At 53.6% G+C, this 20656-nt stretch overlaps 1 protein-coding gene across 2 annotated transcripts in view; it reads left to right on the top strand.

The window, feature by feature from the left end:
- Window positions 1-20656, top strand: part of SORL1 (sortilin related receptor 1) — a 49382-nt gene that overhangs the window by 8999 nt on the left and 19727 nt on the right. Inside the window, exons 3-26 of one of the 2 annotated variants that reach the window (XM_066203342.1) lie at window positions 170-295; window positions 569-730; window positions 1422-1489; window positions 1760-1940; window positions 3799-3900; window positions 4622-4791; window positions 5613-5805; window positions 6377-6494; window positions 6981-7054; window positions 8658-8746; window positions 8856-9034; window positions 10008-10194; window positions 11197-11325; window positions 11557-11642; window positions 13238-13410; window positions 13579-13710; window positions 13840-13931; window positions 14542-14788; window positions 15203-15341; window positions 16110-16283; window positions 16435-16548; window positions 17561-17683; window positions 18025-18144; window positions 20338-20463. In XM_066203342.1, coding sequence (XP_066059439.1) covers window positions 170-295; window positions 569-730; window positions 1422-1489; window positions 1760-1940; window positions 3799-3900; window positions 4622-4791; window positions 5613-5805; window positions 6377-6494; window positions 6981-7054; window positions 8658-8746; window positions 8856-9034; window positions 10008-10194; window positions 11197-11325; window positions 11557-11642; window positions 13238-13410; window positions 13579-13710; window positions 13840-13931; window positions 14542-14788; window positions 15203-15341; window positions 16110-16283; window positions 16435-16548; window positions 17561-17683; window positions 18025-18144; window positions 20338-20463 — 3304 coding nt within the window. The remainder of the gene's footprint in view (window positions 1-169; window positions 296-568; window positions 731-1421; window positions 1490-1759; window positions 1941-3798; window positions 3901-4621; window positions 4792-5612; window positions 5806-6376; window positions 6495-6980; window positions 7055-8657; window positions 8747-8855; window positions 9035-10007; window positions 10195-11196; window positions 11326-11556; window positions 11643-13237; window positions 13411-13578; window positions 13711-13839; window positions 13932-14541; window positions 14789-15202; window positions 15342-16109; window positions 16284-16434; window positions 16549-17560; window positions 17684-18024; window positions 18145-20337; window positions 20464-20656) is intronic. The other variant, XM_066203341.1, reaches the window with a different exon arrangement.

Below are 20656 nucleotides of genomic sequence, written 5' to 3'. Positions count from 1 at the left end.
TCAGAGGCACAAAAATATTAAATATCCTTTGTGCTGCCCCATGGGTTCAAGGCACGCTTGGGAAAATCTCAGATCTTTCCTCGCCTCGTAGTTCACTGAGTTTTCACCGAATCTGTCAGAAGGGAGCTCAGAACTTTGTGCTTCACACTGTGGGGCTTCTCCTTTGCAGGTTTACGTGTCCTATGACTATGGGAAGAGTTTTAAGAAGATTTCGGAGAGGTTCAGCTTCGATGGGGGGAACAGCAGCGAGGTGGCCATCGCCCAGTTCTACCACAGCCCCGCTGACAACAAGAGGGTGAGGAGGACGTGGCAGCTGGGCCTTTGCTGTCACAGGGAGCCTGGACACCCCTTGGGCTGTCCCTGGGGCGGAGGTGACATGTGCCAGGCACTGCTTGTATGGCTTGGTGACGCTCAGAGTGTGGCGGGAGAGGGGTGGCTGGGACAGCCGAATTCTTCTCCTCCAAAGTTTGCCCTCCCAAAGGCTCCCCTGGGATGTGCACCTTCATTCCTGCCAGCCTGAGCTCTGGCCTGACCTTCTCTTCTCCCCCGTCTGTCCCTCCACTGCCAGTATATCTTTGTGGATGCCTTCGCCCCGTACCTCTGGATCACCACCGACTTCTGCAACACCATCCAAGGCTTCTCCATTCCCTTCAGAGCAGCAGACCTCCTCCTGCACAGCAGGAACCCCAACCTCCTCCTGGGCTTCGACAGGTCTCACCCTAAAAAACAGGTGAGCGCTTTGCTCAGGTGGGCAACCAGCATCTTACCCCTGCCCTGCTGGGATGTTCCTGCGGCCAGGATGTTCCTGAGAGGCGCCGTGCCTCGTGCCAGGGCCACGTGGCTTCATGCTTTGGCCATCCAGGGTGTCTGAGCTCACATGCAGAGCTGGCCAAATCAGCCAGGACACCCCCTTCCCTACAGTCTGTCTTGTTCTTACCTCTGGAGAGGGAGGATATAACACCTGCCTGTGTTTTTTTCCTTCATCCACGCTGCTCCCAACCATATCCACCACCCCAAGTCTCGTGGTCAGAGCTCACCACAGAGCACTGGCAGCTGAGGCAGGGTGACCTCTGCAGTGTTTCATGTGGGCCTGTGGTTTGGCTTTGGGTCCTGAATAACAAATTGCTGCTTGGATACAAACATTTTTTTTTCCCCCCTCTGGAGCTATTGGGTAAAGATTGAAAACAGTTACAGCACATTTGGATAGACACAGTGAGTAAAACCTGGAGGTGAAATAGTGGAAATCCTTCTGGTGGAGGGCTAAAGGGTGTTTTTTTGCTGTTTGGGTTATTCTGTTAGAAAAATTGCTGTTGCTCCAGGAGCTGCCACATGAAAAGAAGTTATGAGAGTAGCCGTGGATGGACACATTGGGTCTGTTTGTGTCCCAATCCTACTGGCACCTCTCACCTTTGTTGTTGCAGCTCTGGAAATCAGACGACTTTGGCCAGACCTGGATAATGATTCAGGAACACGTGAAGTCCTTTTCTTGGTATGTATTGCACTCAGCTCTTGTCTTCTCTCACTCCTCGCTTCTTGCTTCTCACTGTTTGCTGCGCTGTGAAAATCAAGAATCTGGGTGCCGGGGCGTGCTCCAGCCCTGCCCCCTGCTCCTCTCACCCTGCACTGTGGGGATGTGGCACAGCAGGGTGACAAGTGACACCCACACTGGCACCCAAGGGTGTTGCCTATTCCCCCCACCCCATCTCCTAGCTCCTGCTGCCTTCTTCTCCCAGCCCACCACGTTCCCTGTCCTCCCCAGGGGGGTTGAGCCCTACGACAAGCCCACCACGGTGTACATCGAGCGGCACGAGCCCTCGGGGGCCTCCACCGTCATCCGCAGCACAGACTTCTTCCAGAGCCGGGAAAACAAGGAGATAATCCTGGAAGACGTTGAAGACTTCCAGCTCAGGGACAAATACATGTTTGCAACCAAGTCTGTGGTGAGTGACACGCGAGGAGCTCGCCGCCGAGGGCTGATGTGGTGCAGAGCCACAGAGGGCGAGAGCATCTGCCAGGGATGGTGCCACTCCCTGCTGCACCTCACTGGCTTGTCACAGAGGTGTCACCCGGCCTGCCAGCAGCTGCCACCCCCTGTGGGCTCACAGCAGTGGCTCTCTGCCCGTCGTGTTTCCATACCCCTGCCTCCGGCAGGCTGGGCAGAAGTAGGTCAGGCTGCAGAGGGCTGGGACCAGGGGAAAACCCCAGGATGGCTGGGAAGGACGTCGGGATGGGGGTGGCAGGGGAAGGGGGAGGTGGCTCGGCGGCTCGGTGGTTAAAGGAGGCCGCTTGTCAGAGGAGATTACCATCAAATGTGGACCAGGTCCAAGCAGCCTAATGTGCTCCAGCCTGGAGAGAAAGCTGCATTTTCAGTCGGCTTTCCTAAGAAAAGAGGATGTGGGGGAGCAAAAGTGGTCTTTTGGCCCCTCTGTAGCCGGAGCTTCTCTGTGCTTTTCACAGCTCTCGGCCAAATTCGAACAAACCTGAAAGAAAGCGAGAAAGTGTCTGTGCTTCCTCTGAGGGCCCGGCCTTTCTAGATCAGAAACAGCATCAGAGGGATGAAGCCCTGATCCTTCTAGAATTTAAGGAGCAGCTTTCTTTACACAAGATGCATTTCTCCCCTGCAGCTGCCATTGAGTGTTCTGAGAAGGAACCTTTATTTAGGGGTGGCTGCTGGCAGAACCAGGGAGGCTTTCCGAGGCAGTAAGTGACGGGTGTGTCACCTCCGGCCCCCTGAGCAGGCACAGCAGTGTCTGACAGAGGCAGGGAATATTGGCAGAGCAATTTCAGTTCCTCAGAAGTCTCCCTTGCAGGTAGTACAGCCTGTAACTCCCGGGGCCCGGCCCCTTGGCGCTGTGCCTGCTCTGTGGTTTGCCGGAGATTTTATCGAGGGCTCGCTGCTGGTGTAGGGTGAAACACTGGGGGTGGTTTGTGTCTCTGCAGAGAAGCCACTGAGCTCAGGGACAGCATCCTGGAAGCATGAGGAGGGTTTGGGCCCCATTTGGGGGTGCTTTAGAGCTTTTCCTGCTTCTGGGGTACTCCGGGGCAGCATGCCCTACTTCCTCCTGCAGCTGCGATGACTAAACATCAATGAAATCACCCGTATTCCACACCACGGCGAGCACTGCTGGGAAACCCTGAGCCAGAGGGAGGCTGGCTGCAAACCCCTCGTTCGGGAATCACATCCCCAGGTCTGGAATGAGGCACTTCCCTCCCAGCCTGGCTGCAGCAGGGGCGGTGCTGGGGAAAGGACAGGCGGGGTGGCAGCGGTGCCCAGGGCTCTGACTTCTGCTCCTTTCCGTGGGAGGCACGGTTGCTTAGTGATACAGAGCCTGGGGGAAAAAAAAAAAAAAAAAACCAAACCAACAAACCAGGCTGCTTATTTTTGGAGCCTAGATCTGGGTTTAGGTCCTCACCGTTGGCATCCTGTATGAAATAGGTTGCCCCCAGCCTTTTTTACTTTCTCGGCTTCGCGCCGGCGCCTTTCGTTTTGCGCAAATCGGTAAAAATAGGAAGGAAGGAAAGGACAGTGTGCTCTGAGGAAAAAGGAGGAATTAAAACCAGCCTCCTTTTCCCCCACCTGACTGACCAGGAAGGACAGTTTGTCTCCTTGCTGAGCCCTGGCTGTGGCAATTTAAACCCTGAGTGGGGTTTAAATTGCCACAGCAATCCCAGCATCAGGCAGCTGCCACGCTTTGCCCACATGCAGGGAGAGGGAAGTCCACTGGGTGATCCCAGTGGAGATGAGGGTGATTTTTTGGGGTGAGAGCCCCTCCTGACGTGTCCCTGTGCTCTGCACAGCGTTTGCTCGGCAGCTCACAGCCACCCTCGGTGCAGCTCTGGGTCTCCTTCAACCGCAAGCCCATGCGGGTGGCGCAGTTCGTTACCAAGCACCCAATTAAGGTAAGTGGTGCTTCCCGAGCAGCTTCCCAGCTCCCTGCCTTGCCAAGGACACCCCGTGGTGTCAGCAGCAGCTCCAGATGCTGCAGGAATGGGAAAGGACCTCGGATGACCCTGCTGGGGTAGGGGGGTTGGCAGAGCAAAGGCTCACGGTGGGATGATCTCGTGGTTTACGCGATGGCACCCGGACAGTCACTGGGGATGGGGGCTGGCAGCAAAGCCCAGACGCCAGAGAGGGGCTGATCCTGCTGCTCTGACTTGCTTTTGGGGACTTTACCTCTTCCCATGGCGCTGGCATGACCTGGAGCATCCGATTTTTGCAAGGTGGGGAAGCCCAGGGCACCACCGGGGCTTGTAAAAAGTCCCTGATCCATGAGCCAGACGTTCCATGGTGTCCCCAGGCTGGTGGGGATGAGGAAGGGCACGAGAAGCAAGTTCTTGGTGCTTGGCAGAGCAGTGGGGTGCACTCCCAGCCCCAGGGGGGTCCAGAGATCCAGCACTTGCGGGGCTTGGCAACCAGTGCTGCTTCCAGGGGGCTTTGCAGGGCGGAGGACAGGAATCACTGTAAGGGGAACAGAACAGGAAAAGCAAAGTGAAGATTTTCCACCTGCTGAGTGGAAAAAATCCAAAAAGGTGGAAGCAAGCTAAGAGGAAATCCAAACCGGCCTGTGTGTAAACCCTCCCTGTGTGCACACACATAAATCCTGTTCTTTGTGTCCCAAAGGAATATTACATTGCTGATGCCTCGGAGGACCAGGTGTTTGTGTGTGTCAGCCACGACAACAACCGCACCAACCTCTACATCTCGGAGGCAGAGGGCCTGAAGTTCTCCCTGTCTCTAGAAAATGTGCTCTACTACAGCCCAGGGGGAGCTGGCAGCGACACCTTGGTCAGGTAAGACGGGACTCACCCAACAGTGAACGAGAACATCGACCAACATCCGTGACTTCTGGCTGTGCTGGATCCATGCGTTACCTTTGTGGGAACTGACAGTGGTCGGAAAATAGATTTTAGGCTCCAGGCAATGGCTTGAAGCCTGTGAGAAAGCTGGGCACCTAACATTCTCATTCTGGCCTGGGAAGTCATGAGGATGAACCCAAAACAATCCCTGTAGGTTGCCCCCTCCTGACACCTGGTGTTTTTCCAACTTGTTTACTGGTAAAGAAGTTCACAAGAAGGTGTTGCTCTAAAGGAGCAATCCTCTTCATTGTACCCAAACACGGTACAAAAAGAATCTGTCTTTCAGTGAATTTTGCTATGATGCCCTCCTGTAGCCCTGATTCCGTGCCCTGAGGTGTTTTGGTTTTCTGAAATTCTTTTCCTGGGGAATTTTCTGTAAACTGGAGAAATATTTTTGTAACTGTACCTTTCTGATTCATTCCTTTTCCTAGGAGGGACTTCTTCTTGCTGTCCCTCTGCTCTGACCAATGTGAGTGAAGAGGTTTTGCCTTTGTTTCACCAATCAAATTGGTCTGTGTAGAATAGTATAAAAAGGAGACACATCCCAAAAATAGAGGAGTCATTTTCAGTCTTCTGAAGCTCGGAGTCTGTGTCGTTGTGGTGTAAAACAGCGTCACCCTCCGACGAACCAGAGTTCTACGTATCGTTAATTAAGCCATCCCAAATTCTAACAATACACCTCTGCCTGACAATCCCCCACATCCCCACTTACAGGGAAGAGAGGGGGTTGAATTTCCATTTCGCTGACCCCGCAGGTACTTTGCCAACGAGCCCTTTGCGGATTTCCACCGCGTGGAAGGCGTGCGGGGCGTCTACATCGCCACGCTGATCAACGGCTCCTTCAGCGAGGAGAACATGCGCTCCGTCATCACCTTCGACAAGGGCGGCACCTGGGAGCTGCTCCAGCCCCCGGCACAGACACACTACGGGGAGCACATCGACTGCCAGGTAACCACGGGGTGACTGGGACAGCGAGGAGACACCCAAAAGTGGCATTTGGGGGGTGTGAACCTGATACTTCTGGGTCTGAAAGAGATTTCAGCCTGGTAGCAGCTGCTAACTTTTTTCCCAAGGAAAAATTTCTCAAGAAAGCTTCTTCTCAAAACAATCTTGGCAAACAACTCTCCTTTCTCCAAACAATCTTTCTCCAGGCGGTGTTTTGCTGTTTCTCTAGTTTAACCAATGGGATTAGAGAAGTGTCACCCATTCCTATACAATCATATTAAGTCTCTATCAGAACACCTTATAAAAAGTAGTAAGAATTAGACAATGAAACCTTTTTTTCTGTGCTCTTTGCCTTCTGAAATATTTGGAGCCTCTCATCTTTCTTTCGTGTCCTACAGCAACATGGGGGTGTGGTTTATTAGTGACGGGTTTGGTGATCTTGGAGGTCTTTTCACTCAAAGAGGGTGAAACGGCAATGCCGCCACAAAGGAGTCCCTCCTTGCCTTTCCAAGCAGAGAGGGCTGGGCTGGACAGCATGAGGGGTGGATGTTAATCCACTGTTCTGCCTTCCCAGTTGTCCCAGGGCTGCTCTCTCCACCTGGCCCAGCGCCTGAGCCAGCTGCTGAATTTCCAGCTGCGCAGGATGCCCATCCTCTCCAAGGAGTCGGCGCCAGGACTGATCATCGCCACTGGTACTGCTTTTCCCTTGGCTTTGGGGGGGGTGTTGTTGTCAGGCAGTGTTTAGTTTGTACAGGCAGGTTATAAAATGCAATTAAATGGCGCATTTTGCTGTCCTTTCTCTGCTGCAGTCCCCATACAGTAATTACAGAATGAACATTTCACTGCAGCACAGAGATGTGAGAAGCCTGCTCTGTTCTGATCCTCTTTCCTGATCCCTGTGAAGGGCTTCTTGAAGATTCAGAAATTCCTGTTTGTCTCGCTCTGTTACTGAGGAACGCACACATTTTGTTTAATCATGTTTGCAGCCATGGGTTTTTCCCCCATCTGCTTTTAAAACTTGTAATAGTCCTTGAAATATTTGCTTTTGAAGGGATTAATTTACAGTGTGAAAAACCATCTCCTCAATCACAGATAAAAATAGTTTGGAGGTGTCTGGCTTCCTTTTAAGCAATCACTTTGCATTTCTCAAGAAGGATTGATTTCTCCCGTTTTCCCAGGCTCCGTTGGCAAGAACATGGCAAGGAAAACCAATGTTTATGTCTCGAGCAGTGCTGGAGCAAGGTGGAGAGAGGTAAGGCTGCTCTTGCACCTGCCAGGTCAGCCAGCGTGGTGGGGGAACAGGAAGAATTTTGGCAGCAATGTAGATGAGTTACATGAAAGGTGATGAGCTGGAAGGTGCTCAATGCCTTAAAACAAATAAAAAGGAGTTTTGGATGAAGGACGAGGCGTGGGTTGGCTGGAGATGAACCTCTGGTGTAGGTGGTGGATTCAGACACAGGGGAGCTCCCTCCTCTATTTTTCCTTTACTCCTGGCAGGAGTTGTCCTCAGCACGGGTCATTTGGTGTCTTTTAGGCAGGGCTGACAGCCAGGACTTGGTGTGTGAGAGTGTTTGGAGAGGCTCTGGCTTCTTCCCGAAAAATGGGATGCTGCCCTCGGTTTATGGGGAGTTTGCTGCTGTTTACTGAGTGGATGTTCTGGTCTGTGGCAGTGTTTGTGGTCTGCCTGTGCACTCTGCAGCCAGTGTAATGTGGTATTCCAACATCTGCAGTCTATTTAATCCCGGGAACTGAGCGGCCTCCTTCTCCCCCTGCGAGTGCTGTGTGGTCGGGGTGAGGTCTGGGCAGCTGCAGCGGTGCTGGGGACACGCCACAGGTCTGGCTGGTGCCAAAGGTGGTTTAGAGGCTGCTCCTGGCTTCAAAACCCAGCCACAGAGCAGCTGTGGGGACCCTGCAGCCAGGCGGGAGCTGACAGATGGGGCAGGGTGTCCAAAACAGAGACTTTCAGGTGCCCAGCTCCACAGGTTTGCCTTGGAGTACAGTTAAAATGTTCTGAGGAAGCGTTGATCCAAAGTCAGCAGCACCAAGCTCCTGACTGATCTCTGTGCCATGAGCAGAGGTGCAGAACGACCCAGCAGTACCACAGCTCCTTCTGCTCAGCTTTGGCCAGCAGCAGGCTGCGAGGCTCACTGCTCTGCACATCACTGGGGTGATTTCACAGCCCAGAGAAGAAAGGAACAATGCACTCAGTGGCCTGTGTAAGAACGTCCCCAAGTGTGACAGCACGTCCTGTGAGCAGGGTCTGGCATGGACATGCTCCCTGTTTTCATTCCGAGGTGCTCTTGGCTCCCTGGATGGGAAAGCAAAGCTGATTGTGTGCTGCAGGTGTAGGTGAGTGTGAAGTCCAAGCTTCTTGCCATGGGATGGATGGATGAATTGTCCCCAGGGCTTGTTCCAGCATGCCGTGGCCCCACTTCTCTCTGAACATTCACAAAACCTTCCACAGCCTGAGAACCAACTTCTCTGCAGTCCTGGGAAGGCAACAAGTCACTGCTGGGTGTCAGAAAAGCCTCGCAGAGGTGACAAATGAGAGGAGGAGTGATGGACTCTGGTTTTGTGTCATGGCACTTCTTCCACTGATTCTTTCCATGCCCAGAGCACAGGAGGAGCAGAGTCCAGGGCTCATGGCAGCTTTTGCACGCGTCTGTTAGGGGAAATGGGCTGGCTCTCCTCATCTGCAGATGGTGTTCTATAAACGCTTGAATCTCTAGTGCTCCGGATACTTGATTTGGCCAAGGCTGAAGCGTTAGCTTGGGTCAGGCAGAGTCTCTGACAAAGCCATTTTCCCTTCATTCAGCACAGCTCTGTTCACCCCTCAGCACTGTTTTCTCTTCCAGGCACTGTCTGGGCCCCACTACTACACCTGGGGTGACCACGGTGGAATTCTGGTGGCCATCGCCCAAGGCACCGAGACCGACCAGCTCAAGTGAGTGTCAGGGCACAGGGACTGCACAGGGATGGCAGAGAGCACCCTGCAGCAGGCAGGACGTGCCCCTGGCATCTCTCCCAACCTCCTTTTTTTTTTTTTTGTGCAGGTACAGCACAAACGAAGGGGAAACCTGGAAAGTCTTCACGTTCTCGGAGAAGCCGGTGTTTGTGTACGGCCTCCTGACCGAGCCGGGCGAGAAGAGCACCATATTCACCATCTTTGGCTCCTACAAGGAGAATGGCCACAGCTGGCTGATCCTGCAGATCAACACCACTGACGTGCTGGGTAAGGGGACAGGTGGCAGAGCCATCTCTGGGGTGGCTCTGCAGGTAGGAGAGAGGGCATCTCCTCCTGCCCTGTCCCAAGTGTCTCACGCCCACGTGGGCACAGCTGCTGAAGGCACTTGTGTGCCCTGTACTCTCCCTGTACTCCTTCCCTCCTCACTGAGGAATTTGTTGAAAAGGAAAAGGGGAAAAAAAAGAAAAAATTCCTTCTGAAGGCTTGTGCCTATGAATGTTTTATAACCCATTTCAGCTTTGATTGCGAGGCAGCATTTTAATCAAAGCGCAGTTAAACCCAGCAGAGGAATTTGCTTGACTAAAATTTATCACCGATTCCCTCGACGTTCTGTTGGGAACGGATGTGTTTGGTAACCAGAACGACTTCATTCAGATTCCCTGTCACTACCAGGGAGCTGCCTGCTCCCTCCTGTCACCGCGTGCCGCCGCACACTCCCAGCTGGAATGCTCCTTGCCTTGCCTTGCCCTGTGGGACAGGCCTGGGGCTTTGCACTTTGGGGGAGGTTTTGTGCCAGGAGAGGGTGGAGAGGGGAGGGAACCACAGGATGAACCAGGTTGGAAAAGACCTTTAGCTGGAAAGGACCCAACCAACATCCTCATCAGCTAAACCATGGCGCTGAGTGCCACATCCAGTCCTGTTTTAAAAACCTCCAGTCTTGTTTTAACACATCCGAGGGCAGGGACTCCATCCCCTCACTGGGCAGATGATCCCAGTACCTAATCGCTCTTTTAGTGAAGAATTTTTTTCCTGATGTCCAACCTAAACTTCCCCTGGCACAGCTTAGGGCTGTGTCCTCTCCTTCTGTCAGTGCCTGCCTGGGAGAAGAGGCATTCCTGTGGTGTGGGGCTGGATGGCAGCACGCCTGGCACTCCTGGGCACCAGGGACACCTGCCTCTCTCTGCCTTTAAACCTGCAAAAGCTGCACCCTTCTGCACCCCAACCTTGTTTCTCCTCTCAGGGGTCCCTTGCACAGAGAATGACTACAAGCTGTGGTCACCCTCGGACGAGCGAGGCAATGAATGTTTGCTGGGGCATAAAACCGTTTTCAAAAGGAGGACTCCTCATGCGACCTGCTTCAATGGGGAGGACTTTGACAGGCCGGTCATGGTCTCCAACTGCTCTTGTACGAGGGAGGACTTTGAATGGTAAGATACCAATCAATTCCTTCTAGTCTGGATTGTAAATCCAAGATAAGTATCTGTGACCAATCGCTCCGAGTGAGCAAACATCCAATTTACGTAGCTCGGAGTGTCGCTGCTTCATTTTATAGCGGAGAGGAAACTAAACAGACTGAAAACATCCTTTCATTAATAACAGGGCATGAGACTTAATTAATGTCTTTAGAGCCTTTTGGGAGCCTCTGAAAGGTTCCACAGAAGAGGGAAGTATTGTTAATCCATCACCTTCCGAACAATAATGGATAATTTCCCATCACAGACAGAGATCCACTAAAAATCTTTGTGATTTTGTAGCCACAGGGATGCAGCTGGCCCTGCTATTGCCCTTTGACTGCAATTCCCACAATCCTGACACTGCACAGCTTTCGGGATCGGGAAACACACTCTGGCAACCTGATGCAAAGGTTTGGGGTTAGAAAGGGAACGGCTTTTCAGGGGCTGGGCTTTCAGTGGAGCTCACACCAGACTTCTGTCTGATGCTGAGACCAAGCCTGGCTCACCACGAGCAGACTGAGAGCAGGGCTGGTGGGATCCTGCCTCAGAATTCAGCCCTGGGCTCCCTACAAAACCCCACTGACAAAAACCTCTCTCCCCCACAGCGTTTTCCAAAGAACAGCCGCACTGTAACTCCCGTTTTAGCAGCAGGACCAGCCAAGAGACAGAGCAGTGACCCGAGCCAGCCAAGCAGCAGGGCTGGGGCTTGCAGCCAGCTTTGCGGAGCACACTGGCTCAGCTCTGCCTCGCTGCCTCACCTTCCCAAGCCTGCCCAGCCACTGGCAAAGCTGATTTGCAAAGTGCTCTTGAAAAATCCTGTCTGGCTCGGAGATGTTCTGTGCAGCTAAATACCGATAATAAATGAATGGTCACTTTGGGTTTTTAAAAATTCTGGGCACAAATCGACTCGCGGTATAGCATGGCTGCGTTTTTTGCTTTTCCTTGTCTCTCCCTACATCTTTCTTCTCCTTGCAGTGATTTTGGCTTCAAACTGAGCGATGACTTATCCTTAGAAATTTGTGTCCCTGACCCTGAGTTTGCTGGGAAACCCTATGACCCACCAGTCCCTTGCCCTGTTGGCTCAACCTACAAGAAGACTCGAGGGTATGTGCTGTGCTTGGGGGGGCAACCTGATGTTCCAAGTGCTGGAATTTATCTTACTGGTGGTTAAAAAAAAAAACCCCAAACAACCACAAAACCCGGAAGAGTGGCAGCAAACACAGGGCCTGTTAGGACATACATGGCAATTAAACACCACAGCTTATTCTGGCTGCACGGGGCGGTTTGTTCACGGTTTTTTCCATGGAATAAACTGCCTGGCTCTGTGTGTTGCAGCTACAGAAAGATCTCTGGGGACACTTGCACGGGTGGAGACATCGAGTCGCGGCTGGAGGGGGAGCTGGTGCCGTGCCCGCTGGCGGGTGAGTGTGTGCAGGATCTGCTCTGGGCACAAGGGCTCCATTCATAAAACCTTTGGCTGGTGCCTGAGGGACCAGGCACAGAGTCCCAGAGGGCTCTCAGACAAAACCTGTGACACAGGAGCCTGGGTGGGTTACAAATCGCCCTCTCCTGTGCTGTGCCCAGAGCTCCTGAGGGTCCTGCTCAGGAGCAGCCTCTGCCCACAGTGCAGAGCCCTGTGAAGCCCTCGGGGGCAGGCTGCAAGCAGGAACCCCTTCCTCCTGGTCACGTCCTTGCTGTAGCTGGCTTGAGCCCAACCAGAAAGACAAGAATTAGATCAAAGACACCCCCATCCTTGGGAAGGTCCCCTTGGGGAGGTTCCACTCTGAGACATCCACCATGTGCAGCTGAGCGATGTCCCTTTGGGGCCAGACCAGGGCAGACCTTGAGCCCTCACACCTCTGCCTGCCAGAATTCATCTCCCCCATCCTTATTTTCTCCTCTGGAACGTACAAGGCACTGTAGCAGTCCCGTGCCCCTGTGCTGCCGGAGTTATTTGCATTCTGCTCATTACAGCTTTAATTTAATCTGCCGTCACGAGCTGCGTGATCAGCATTGCTGCCGTGCTGCAGCTCCAGAGCCTCAGGCAGGGCAGGGGCTCGTGGAAGGGCTGGGGAGCTGAGCAGAGCAGCCAGACCCACCAGCAGCAGGTTCTCCTGCACTGCCCTAAAATTTCTCAGCGTGCAGAAGATATTCCAGGTGCGAAACAGCCCGGGGAAGCATCCCCAGTGCTGGGACTCCTGCCAGGGCAGCACTCAGCTTTACTCCTGACACGTTATTCACCCCTCCGAGCCCTCTTGAGCTATTTGGAGAGCTGTGTTGGGCATGCTGAGAAGGGCCCTGCTGATTGCAAAACAAACCTGTGGTCCCCACCGGGCCGGCCTTTGAAGTGCCGCGTTCCCAGAGTGTTTGCGGATCGTCTCGGGATCCGCGCTGCCTCGCTCCATGGTAACACTTTCATGTACAGTATCTGTTTCATATCTCCCTATAATCTCATTAGGGATGCACAGCCAGAGTTACTTACTGCCATTAGCTCTACTCATTAATAGCATTATTGGACTTGACCGGTGGTGGGATAATGCCCGGGAGACTTTGTCCCGGACCAGGATCCCATTACCTGGATTCGGCTCCGTTTGGAAACAAAACCCACTCTGGGATATTTCCCGCGGGGCCGGTGTCCCTGAGGACTTGGCAGAATTGCATCACTCCCACTCTTTTTAATGTTGTTGTTTTGTTTTGTTTTGTTTTGAGAAGAGGAGATCAGTATTTTGTTTCCCATTGGCAGCACTAAGATGGGAAGAAAGGGGTCGGGGCAGGTTCTGCCGGCCGTGCCTCCTCCTCCTCCTCCTCCTGGACCAGACAATGCCCACAGTGTGTTCCCGGCCCCGTGTGAGGCTATTACCACATTCCCATTAACCTAATCCCACTGAGACAAAGGCTCTTTGCCTCCCCGAGGTGCTAAAACCAGGGGTGAAAAACACCTGCTATTTTCCTTTTTTTTTTTTTTTGCCCCTGGAATAGCCGAAAACAGCCACTAAATAAGGCACTGTTGTTGCAGAGGAGAACGAGTTCATTCTCTACGCCACGCGCTACTCCATCCACCGCTACGACCTCGCCTCGGGGGTCAGCGAGGAGCTGCCGCTGGCCGGGCTCAGGGGGGCTGTGGCGCTGGATTTTGACTACGAGCACAACTGCCTGTACTGGGCTGATGTCACTCTGGACATCATCCAGGTGAGCCGGGAGCAGGGAGGCATCGCCTCCTTTCACACCCTGAAATGCAAATGTTTGTCCTGCTACTCCTCCCCTCCGAGCTGTCTGTCACCTGGCCTTCGAGCTCAGGCAGTTCCTCGTCTTTTATTCTGATTTTTTTTCTTTTATTTTTTTTTTTCCCCCCCCCAGCGTCTCTGTCTCAACGGCAGCTCTGGGCAGGAAATAATCATAAGCACTGGGTTGGAAACTGTGGAAGCTTTGGCTTTTGAACCTCTCAGCCAGCTGCTCTACTGGGTCAACTCTGGGATTCCCAAAATCGAGGTACAGCTCTGCCCACCCGTGGCAGTGAATATTTTATTGAGGAGCAATAAATGCCTGCCACGGATTTTGTGTCGCTTCAAGCAGTTCCATGAGCAAACACAGCTGTCCTGGGTTTGGTTTTGGGTCTAGGTTGCCAATCCAGATGGAGACCTGAGACTCACCGTCCTCAACTCCTCCATCCTGGAGCGGCCCAGAGCCCTGGCTCTGGTTCCCCGAGATGGGTAAGAGAGAAAACATCACAAGTATTTCCCTGCTATTCCCAAGGAAACTGCTGCTCCTTCACCACTTCCTCCTCTGGGAGGACAGCTCGGTGAGGTGAAATTGGGGACAGGCACAGCACAGCCCTGTGGAGCCCGCTGTCACCACTGCGTCCCCAACTAAGGCATCACCTCCCTCAGTGCACAGATCACCGACTGTTTATTCCTTCCTACCCATACATATCCATTAGCAAATCCCTTTTCCTGCCTGTAAAACTGGTCTGGTCGGTGGGGAAAGCTGCAGCGATGTGTGAGAAACTGAGCTGTGCTCGAATTCAAGAGCCAAACGCGAGTTACATCTTTCTGGGCTTTGGCCTCGGCTGCAAATGCAGCTCTGACAAACCAAAGCGGTTCATGGCAAGGTAACCTGCAGCTGCACTCCCACCACAGAGCCTGCAGCTCCAAAGCCTCTGTGCTGCTCGTAAACCTGCTGGTGGCGTTCGTTAGAATTGCAGAGCTCCCCGCTGAAAGGCGTGTCGTGCAAGGGACGTGGAATGTAAAGCATTCCAACCTCTGCCTCTCCTAACCTGCTTCCTTTGTGCGCATTCGGAGTAACCTCTCTGCCTGCCGCCAGGTTGATGTTCTGGACAGACTGGGGGGACTCCAGGGCTGGCATCTACAGGAGTGACATGGACGGGTCGCTGGCCGGCTGCATCGTCTCGGAGGGCGTGCGCTGGCCCAACGGCATCTCTGTGGATGACCACTGGATCTACTGGACTGAAGCCTACATGGACAGGATCGAGAGGGTGGACTTCAATGGGATGCAGAGATCTGTGATCCTGGACAGCCTCCCTCACCCCTATGCCATTGCAGTGTTTAAGGTTTGTTTTCCCTGTTGTAATTTTTTTCCGTAGCGTGCAGGCTCTGGAGGAGCACGGAGCACGCTGGATTTAAAGGATAGGGATGTGATTTGGAGCAGGCACGACGCTTGCTCTCTTTCTGCTTCCCTGAAACACCCCCACAAATCCCTGAAATGAGCAGGCAAGTGCAGTCAAATCCAGGACCAACATTCCCAAGCAGCTGCGCTGCCACGTTTGCCACTCAGCAGATCACTCTGTCACCCCCATTCCTGTTTAAATCCCACCTCAGGCCTTCCTCTTCCTCTCCCCCTTGGACTGGGGACACTTTTCGCTCTCCATGTCCCCCCTCATCCAGTATTTAGGGTGATCAGGGCAGGTAGCAGTGATGAGCTGGTGCTGCCTCTCCTCCCACTAAGAGCCAAGCCTGTGTTTCAGAATGAAATCTACTGGAACGACTGGTCACAGCTGAGTATTTTCAGAGCATCCAAAACCAGCGGCTCCAGGATGGAGATCTTGGTCGGCCGACTGAACGGGATCATGGATATGAAAATCTTCTACAGAGGAAAGACAACAGGTAATCGTGCAGATGATCCTCCTTGGGATTTAGGAATGTTTTCATCCCCCATTTCCACAGGTTCCCAGCCCTCTGGGCCATCCTGGCTTGCATTTCCTGAATATATCCCTGTTCCTGCAGGGCTTGAGGCTCTCAGACACAGGCAGGAGGAATGAGTTTCATGAGTCTTCCTATTCTGCTTTTGGGCTGCCAGGAGAGATTCTCCCCAGGGAGAGAGCTCACGGGTCACTCGGCTGTGCTGGCACCTCATAGTTTATGTCACACATCCTGGCTTTTCCATCAAAGTGTTGTATAGACCAAAAAAACCCCAGGATTTCAGGGCTGCACTGGCTTTGTCCTCCTTTAATCGTCTGTCTGTGTTGTGAGCAGGCAGTGCTGAGCCCCGTGTGCTGTTTGCACCCATTTTTCAGATGGGTACCAGACCACTGCAGGGCTCTACCGGTCCCTTCAGGAGACTGGAGGGACAAGAGGCACTCTGGGGGTGTAACTCACATTTTTTGGCAGACCTCCAAAGCCACTCGGATGAGTTGTGTCCCTTGAAGGCCAATCTGGCCCCCTTGAAGGCCCTCAGACTGCCTGGAGCAGATGGCTCTGGGCGTTGCTGGGGGTGACCTCAGCACTCAGCCCTGCCGAGCTGGCTCCAAACGGGCTCTGAACCCAAAGCAGGTGACACTGGGACTCCAGTGCCTGTGTCCTGGGGTAGCAGGTGACACTGGGACTCCCGTTCCCGTGTCCTGACATTGTCCCCTTCCTCCTGCCCTGCTCCAGGGCACAACGCCTGCATCTCCAAGCCCTGCAGCCTGCTCTGCCTGCCCAGGTCCAACAACGGCCGCAGCTGCAAGTGCCCCGAGGGGGTGGCCAGCACCCTGCTGCCCAGCGGGGACCTCAGATGTGACTGTCCCCGCGGCTACGCCATGAAGAACAACACCTGCATAAAGGAAGGTAAAGTCCTGCCTGGCTCTTGCTCGGTGCTGAGGTGGCCTCAGCCATCACGAGAGGTCACCGTGACCTGTCCTCTGCTGGGGAGGAGAGCGGCCCGTTTCTGGGAGCGCAGCCTCATGCCAGCTCGTTTCTGCTGTCCCCCCTGCCCCAGAGAACACGTGCCTGCCCAACCAGTACAGGTGCTCCAACGGGAACTGCATCAACAGCATCTGGCAGTGCGACAACGACAACGACTGCGGGGACATGAGCGACGAGAAGAACTGCCGTGAGTGTCCTGCCTTGGAGGGCCTGGCCTGGCCACAGTCAGCTTTCTGCTGTGCTGGCATCATGCTCCACGCTCCTTCCACAGTCAGGGAGAGCAGGAGGCTCTCTGGGGTGTAACTCAGCTCCTTTGGTGAACTCCCAAAGCAGATTGGATGGGTTTTGTCCCAACCCCCCTGACCAGATGAGGCGCGAGTGTCTAAAATTTGGTGAGGCTGATGCCAACTGTCTCTTGCACTAATTGTCTTCTGAAGCTAATTGAGGGCACAGCCAATGAGGAAAAGAGAGCAGATAGTGCTGACAGGGGCCTCTTGTTGAGATGATAAATCAGTTTCCCCCATTAAAGATGGAGGTCACCTTTTTGAGCAAAGTTAGGAACTGCCAATGTGTGCAGGAGGGGCAGGTGTTCCACAGCTTTGCACAGCCCGAAGGGTTTGGATTAGTGCACTGTGGAAAAAGGGACTGGGTTTGAAGTTAGGAATCACTGGAGGACCAGGAGAGAGGCTCTCCATGCCCATTTTGTACTAATAAGGAACTTATTTCCCTGACAAAGTTGAGGTACCAGCCAGCAGAGTCCAAGTTTGAGTTCAATGGCTCCAGGTGTGGGAAAGCCATTCCTTGGAGAGGTCACCAGCTTGGCACAGAGGTGCTGCCTTGGACAGCAGCACTCATGCCCAGCTTCTCCCCTGCTTTGGCTGCTCTGTCTCACCCCGCCACCTGTGGTTTCAGTCTCCTTTGTGGGGAGCAGACAGCTCTACAGCCTTGGCTTCTTGCTCCTTGGCTTGGGAGTGGACATCAGGAGTCTCAGTCCCAATCCCCAGAGAGAAAACTGACCCCTGTGCGCTCTGCTTTACGGGGAGTGCCTAAAAATGACCTTAAAATACAAGAGCGGGAGTTCAGGTTGGACTGGCAGGATTCTGTCCCCGTCCCCTCCACTTCCCTGCACTCAGTACACACCCTCAGGCAGCAGAAACCATTTTCTAACCACCACCACCTCCTTCTCCTCTCTCCATCAGCGACCACCGTGTGCGACACCGAGAGCCAGTTCCGCTGCCAGGGCTCGGGGACCTGCATCCCTCTGTCCTACAAATGTGACCTGGAGGACGACTGTGGGGACAACAGCGATGAGAGCCACTGTGGTGAGTGCCCACACTCAGTTCCTCCTCCCCTGGGCATGGGTGGGCAGCTCCAGCAGTCCCAGAGCTGCTCCTCCTCTGGATGCTGCTCAGAGGTGATGAAGGGAAAGATGCTCCTGTTTTTCCAGGCTGTCTCCTCCTCATTTACTGGGGAATGGGGGACAGGACCAGCATTTACGGGGTATTTGGGAGTTGGGGACAGGACCATCGTGTACTGGGAAATGAGGGACGGGTTCTTCCCTCACCCTGTTCCAGCTGGGAGACCGCTGTGCCGTTATTATCCAGCTTTCCTGCTCTGCTCCTTGGGTTTTCCCGTGAGCTGAAGCCCGGTATTTGGTTTGCAGAGGCTCACCAGTGCAAGAATGATGAGTTCAGCTGCAGCTCGGGGATGTGCATCCGCCTGTCCTGGATGTGTGACGGGGATAACGACTGCAGGGACTGGTCTGACGAAGCAAACTGCACTGGTGAGTGCTCAGGTGTTGATCCAGAGCCTCCTGCTGCTCCTACTTTTTACTTCCAGCCTGGGAGACACTAGCCAGTGTCTTGTGCCTCAGTTTCCTTGCTTTTTAGAGCACCGTAGGGTGATGTGATGCTCCAAATCCAAGGATTTCTTTCCCCCAGGTTCACTGGGAATTTGCTGGCAGCTCTTGAGATTCTCACAGTGACCCAGCTTTGCTTTTAACCTGCAAGGTTGCACCCACAGGCAAAGCTCTGTGGAATGGGAAGTGGCTTTGTGGCCGCCGAGCAGCCAAAGGATTCTCCTGGCAAAAAGAGCTCCCGTGTTGCAGGGAGGCAGTGATTAGTGATCAGTGGGCACTGGCGCATTTCACAGCTTTCACTCTGTTTCCTTGCCATTAATTTGGCGCAGAAAACAGGCTTCTCCACAGTTATTTGACGTGAAGAAGAGGCAGATTTAGTTTGGGAAGTTTGGTTTGGCAGTTTCAGTCCTCCTCTGGCAGCCTCAGTGCTCCACGGGCTCGAAAACCCTAAAGAGGGTGTCCTAAGTAGGAAGTCCCCCACAGAAGACCCAACTCTTGGGGTTTTTTTGGTTTTGCTTACAACTTGTATGAAAGCAGCCTGGCTGGCAGGAATAACCTTGTTTATGCCTCCTGTGCAAGTCCTGTGAGGCTCACTGTGTGTTCGGAGCGGAAAGTCACAACACCCCGCCCTCCTCACCGCCACAGTGATGCTCCTCAGCAGCCTCCCGAGGTTCACGCCCACACAGAGCCTTTTTCTCATCAGAAAAATCAACAGATAAGCAGTGCCTCGGTCTTTTCCCCTAGAAACAATCAAGCAGACATATCAAGCAAGCAAAAAACCCTCAGTGCTTGCAGGAGAAGAGACTTCTCAGAGGAGGCAGAGCACCAGCCCATCAGTGAAAGACACAAGGCTGCATTTATCCAGCCATACGTGGGATATTTCCAGATAAAAGCAACGCTTTCCATGGCACGAGGCAGAGATCCATGGGGAGCCTGTAGGGACCAGGACAGCCCCTGGAATGCTGGCAGCAGCTTGGCTCTGGTGCAGCCCGGAGCCTTGGGGACACAGAGTGGCCTCAGGTGCTGTCCTGGGGCTCTGGCACGGGGATTTAAGAGATCCCTTTCAGGTCTTTGAGCTCCTCTTTGCTCACCCCTGTGGCATTTGCCGTGCCTGGAGCAGCCAGGGCTGATCCTGGTCATTAGTATTCCATGAGTGGGGCTTTCCAAGAAGGTTTAATTTATATTGGTATCACTTATCTCTCGTATGAGTGTCTCGAGAGAGAATTACTACGGGAGAGGAACCTACTTCAAAAAAGTGTGCCGGGTTTGTAAAGCCCCGAGTTGGAATTATCTAAGAGGATCACAATTATTTGAGGAACATTCCGTCTGACTTCACCGGGCTGCAATTATTGCTCTTATCTAAAATAATTACATTTCATGCTGAATACCTAATAGAATATTACTGCCACCAGATTGTGCTATTTCGAAATATCTGCGAGAGCATGTCACTCTCTAACCTAAAACTCAGGATCATGCCGTTTAATTAAGTTGAACATTGCTTTTCTCAATAACTCTGAGCACTTTCGTGCTGGAGGAGCAAGATTTGTCTCTGAAGTGACAACACAAACCAGGCTGCAACCCAGATACCCCACAGGCAGATATTTTCCTGACAGGAGCCTAAGGAAAACCCCCAGGGAGAATCGTATTTCTTGTTTGCTTTGGCAACATAGAAGAGCCTTGTTTGCCGTAATTAAAAGCTCTCTCTGGCTGTGTCCTGCCCTGCACGGGGGACTCTGCAGCTCTGCCAAGCCTTGCTTGATCTCGGTGACATTTCTCGCCATCTCTGGCCCCATGCCACCGCTGTCACCTTTGCCCACACACCCCGAGGGCTGGCATCAAAGGGAGAGAGGCTGCTGCCTTTGGGGAGAGCTTTGGGAGATCTCTACCTTGCAAAAGCCACCCCTGAGGCACAGCAGGCTTGTGAGGGAGAAGAGCAGAGAGAGGGAAAACTGGGACTCATGGAATTCTCCTGCCTGGGGTCCACGGGGTGGTTGCTTGTGGTGGGAGATCCTGGTGCAGGGGGAGGAGCAGGGTGTGGTGGTGTGGCCCGGCTCCCTCTCAGCTCAGCAGGGCCACGGTGACACCCCTCCCTCAGGTGTCCCCCTGCTCTGGTTTCAGCAGTTTACCACACCTGCGAGGCCTCCAGCTTCCAGTGCCACAACGGCCACTGCATCCCGCAGCGCTGGGCGTGCGACGGCGACGCCGACTGCCAGGACGGCTCTGATGAGGACCCTGCCAGCTGTGGTAACGTGTCCCCTGTGTGTGTGTGTGGGGGGCTCTGCCACGGGTGGGAGGGATTTCTGCACAGCCACCCAGCTAAACCAGCAGCAAACTCAGGGGGAGAGCCCCCACCCCTCCCAAAGCGATCACCGTGCGAAGGGCAACCGTGGGTTTGTCCCAGATTGATTAATTAAACAGCTTGACTTAAAACAGCTTT

The sequence above is a fragment of the Chamaea fasciata genome, unplaced genomic scaffold, assembly GCF_029207755.1.
Source record: "Chamaea fasciata isolate MVZ Bird 193981 ecotype frontalis unplaced genomic scaffold, bChaFas1.0.hap1 SCAF_24, whole genome shotgun sequence".
Lineage (NCBI taxonomy): Eukaryota > Metazoa > Chordata > Aves > Passeriformes > Sylviidae > Chamaea > Chamaea fasciata.
The sequence above is the reverse complement of the archived record's forward strand: the minus strand, read 5'-3'. Positions and strand labels throughout refer to the sequence as shown.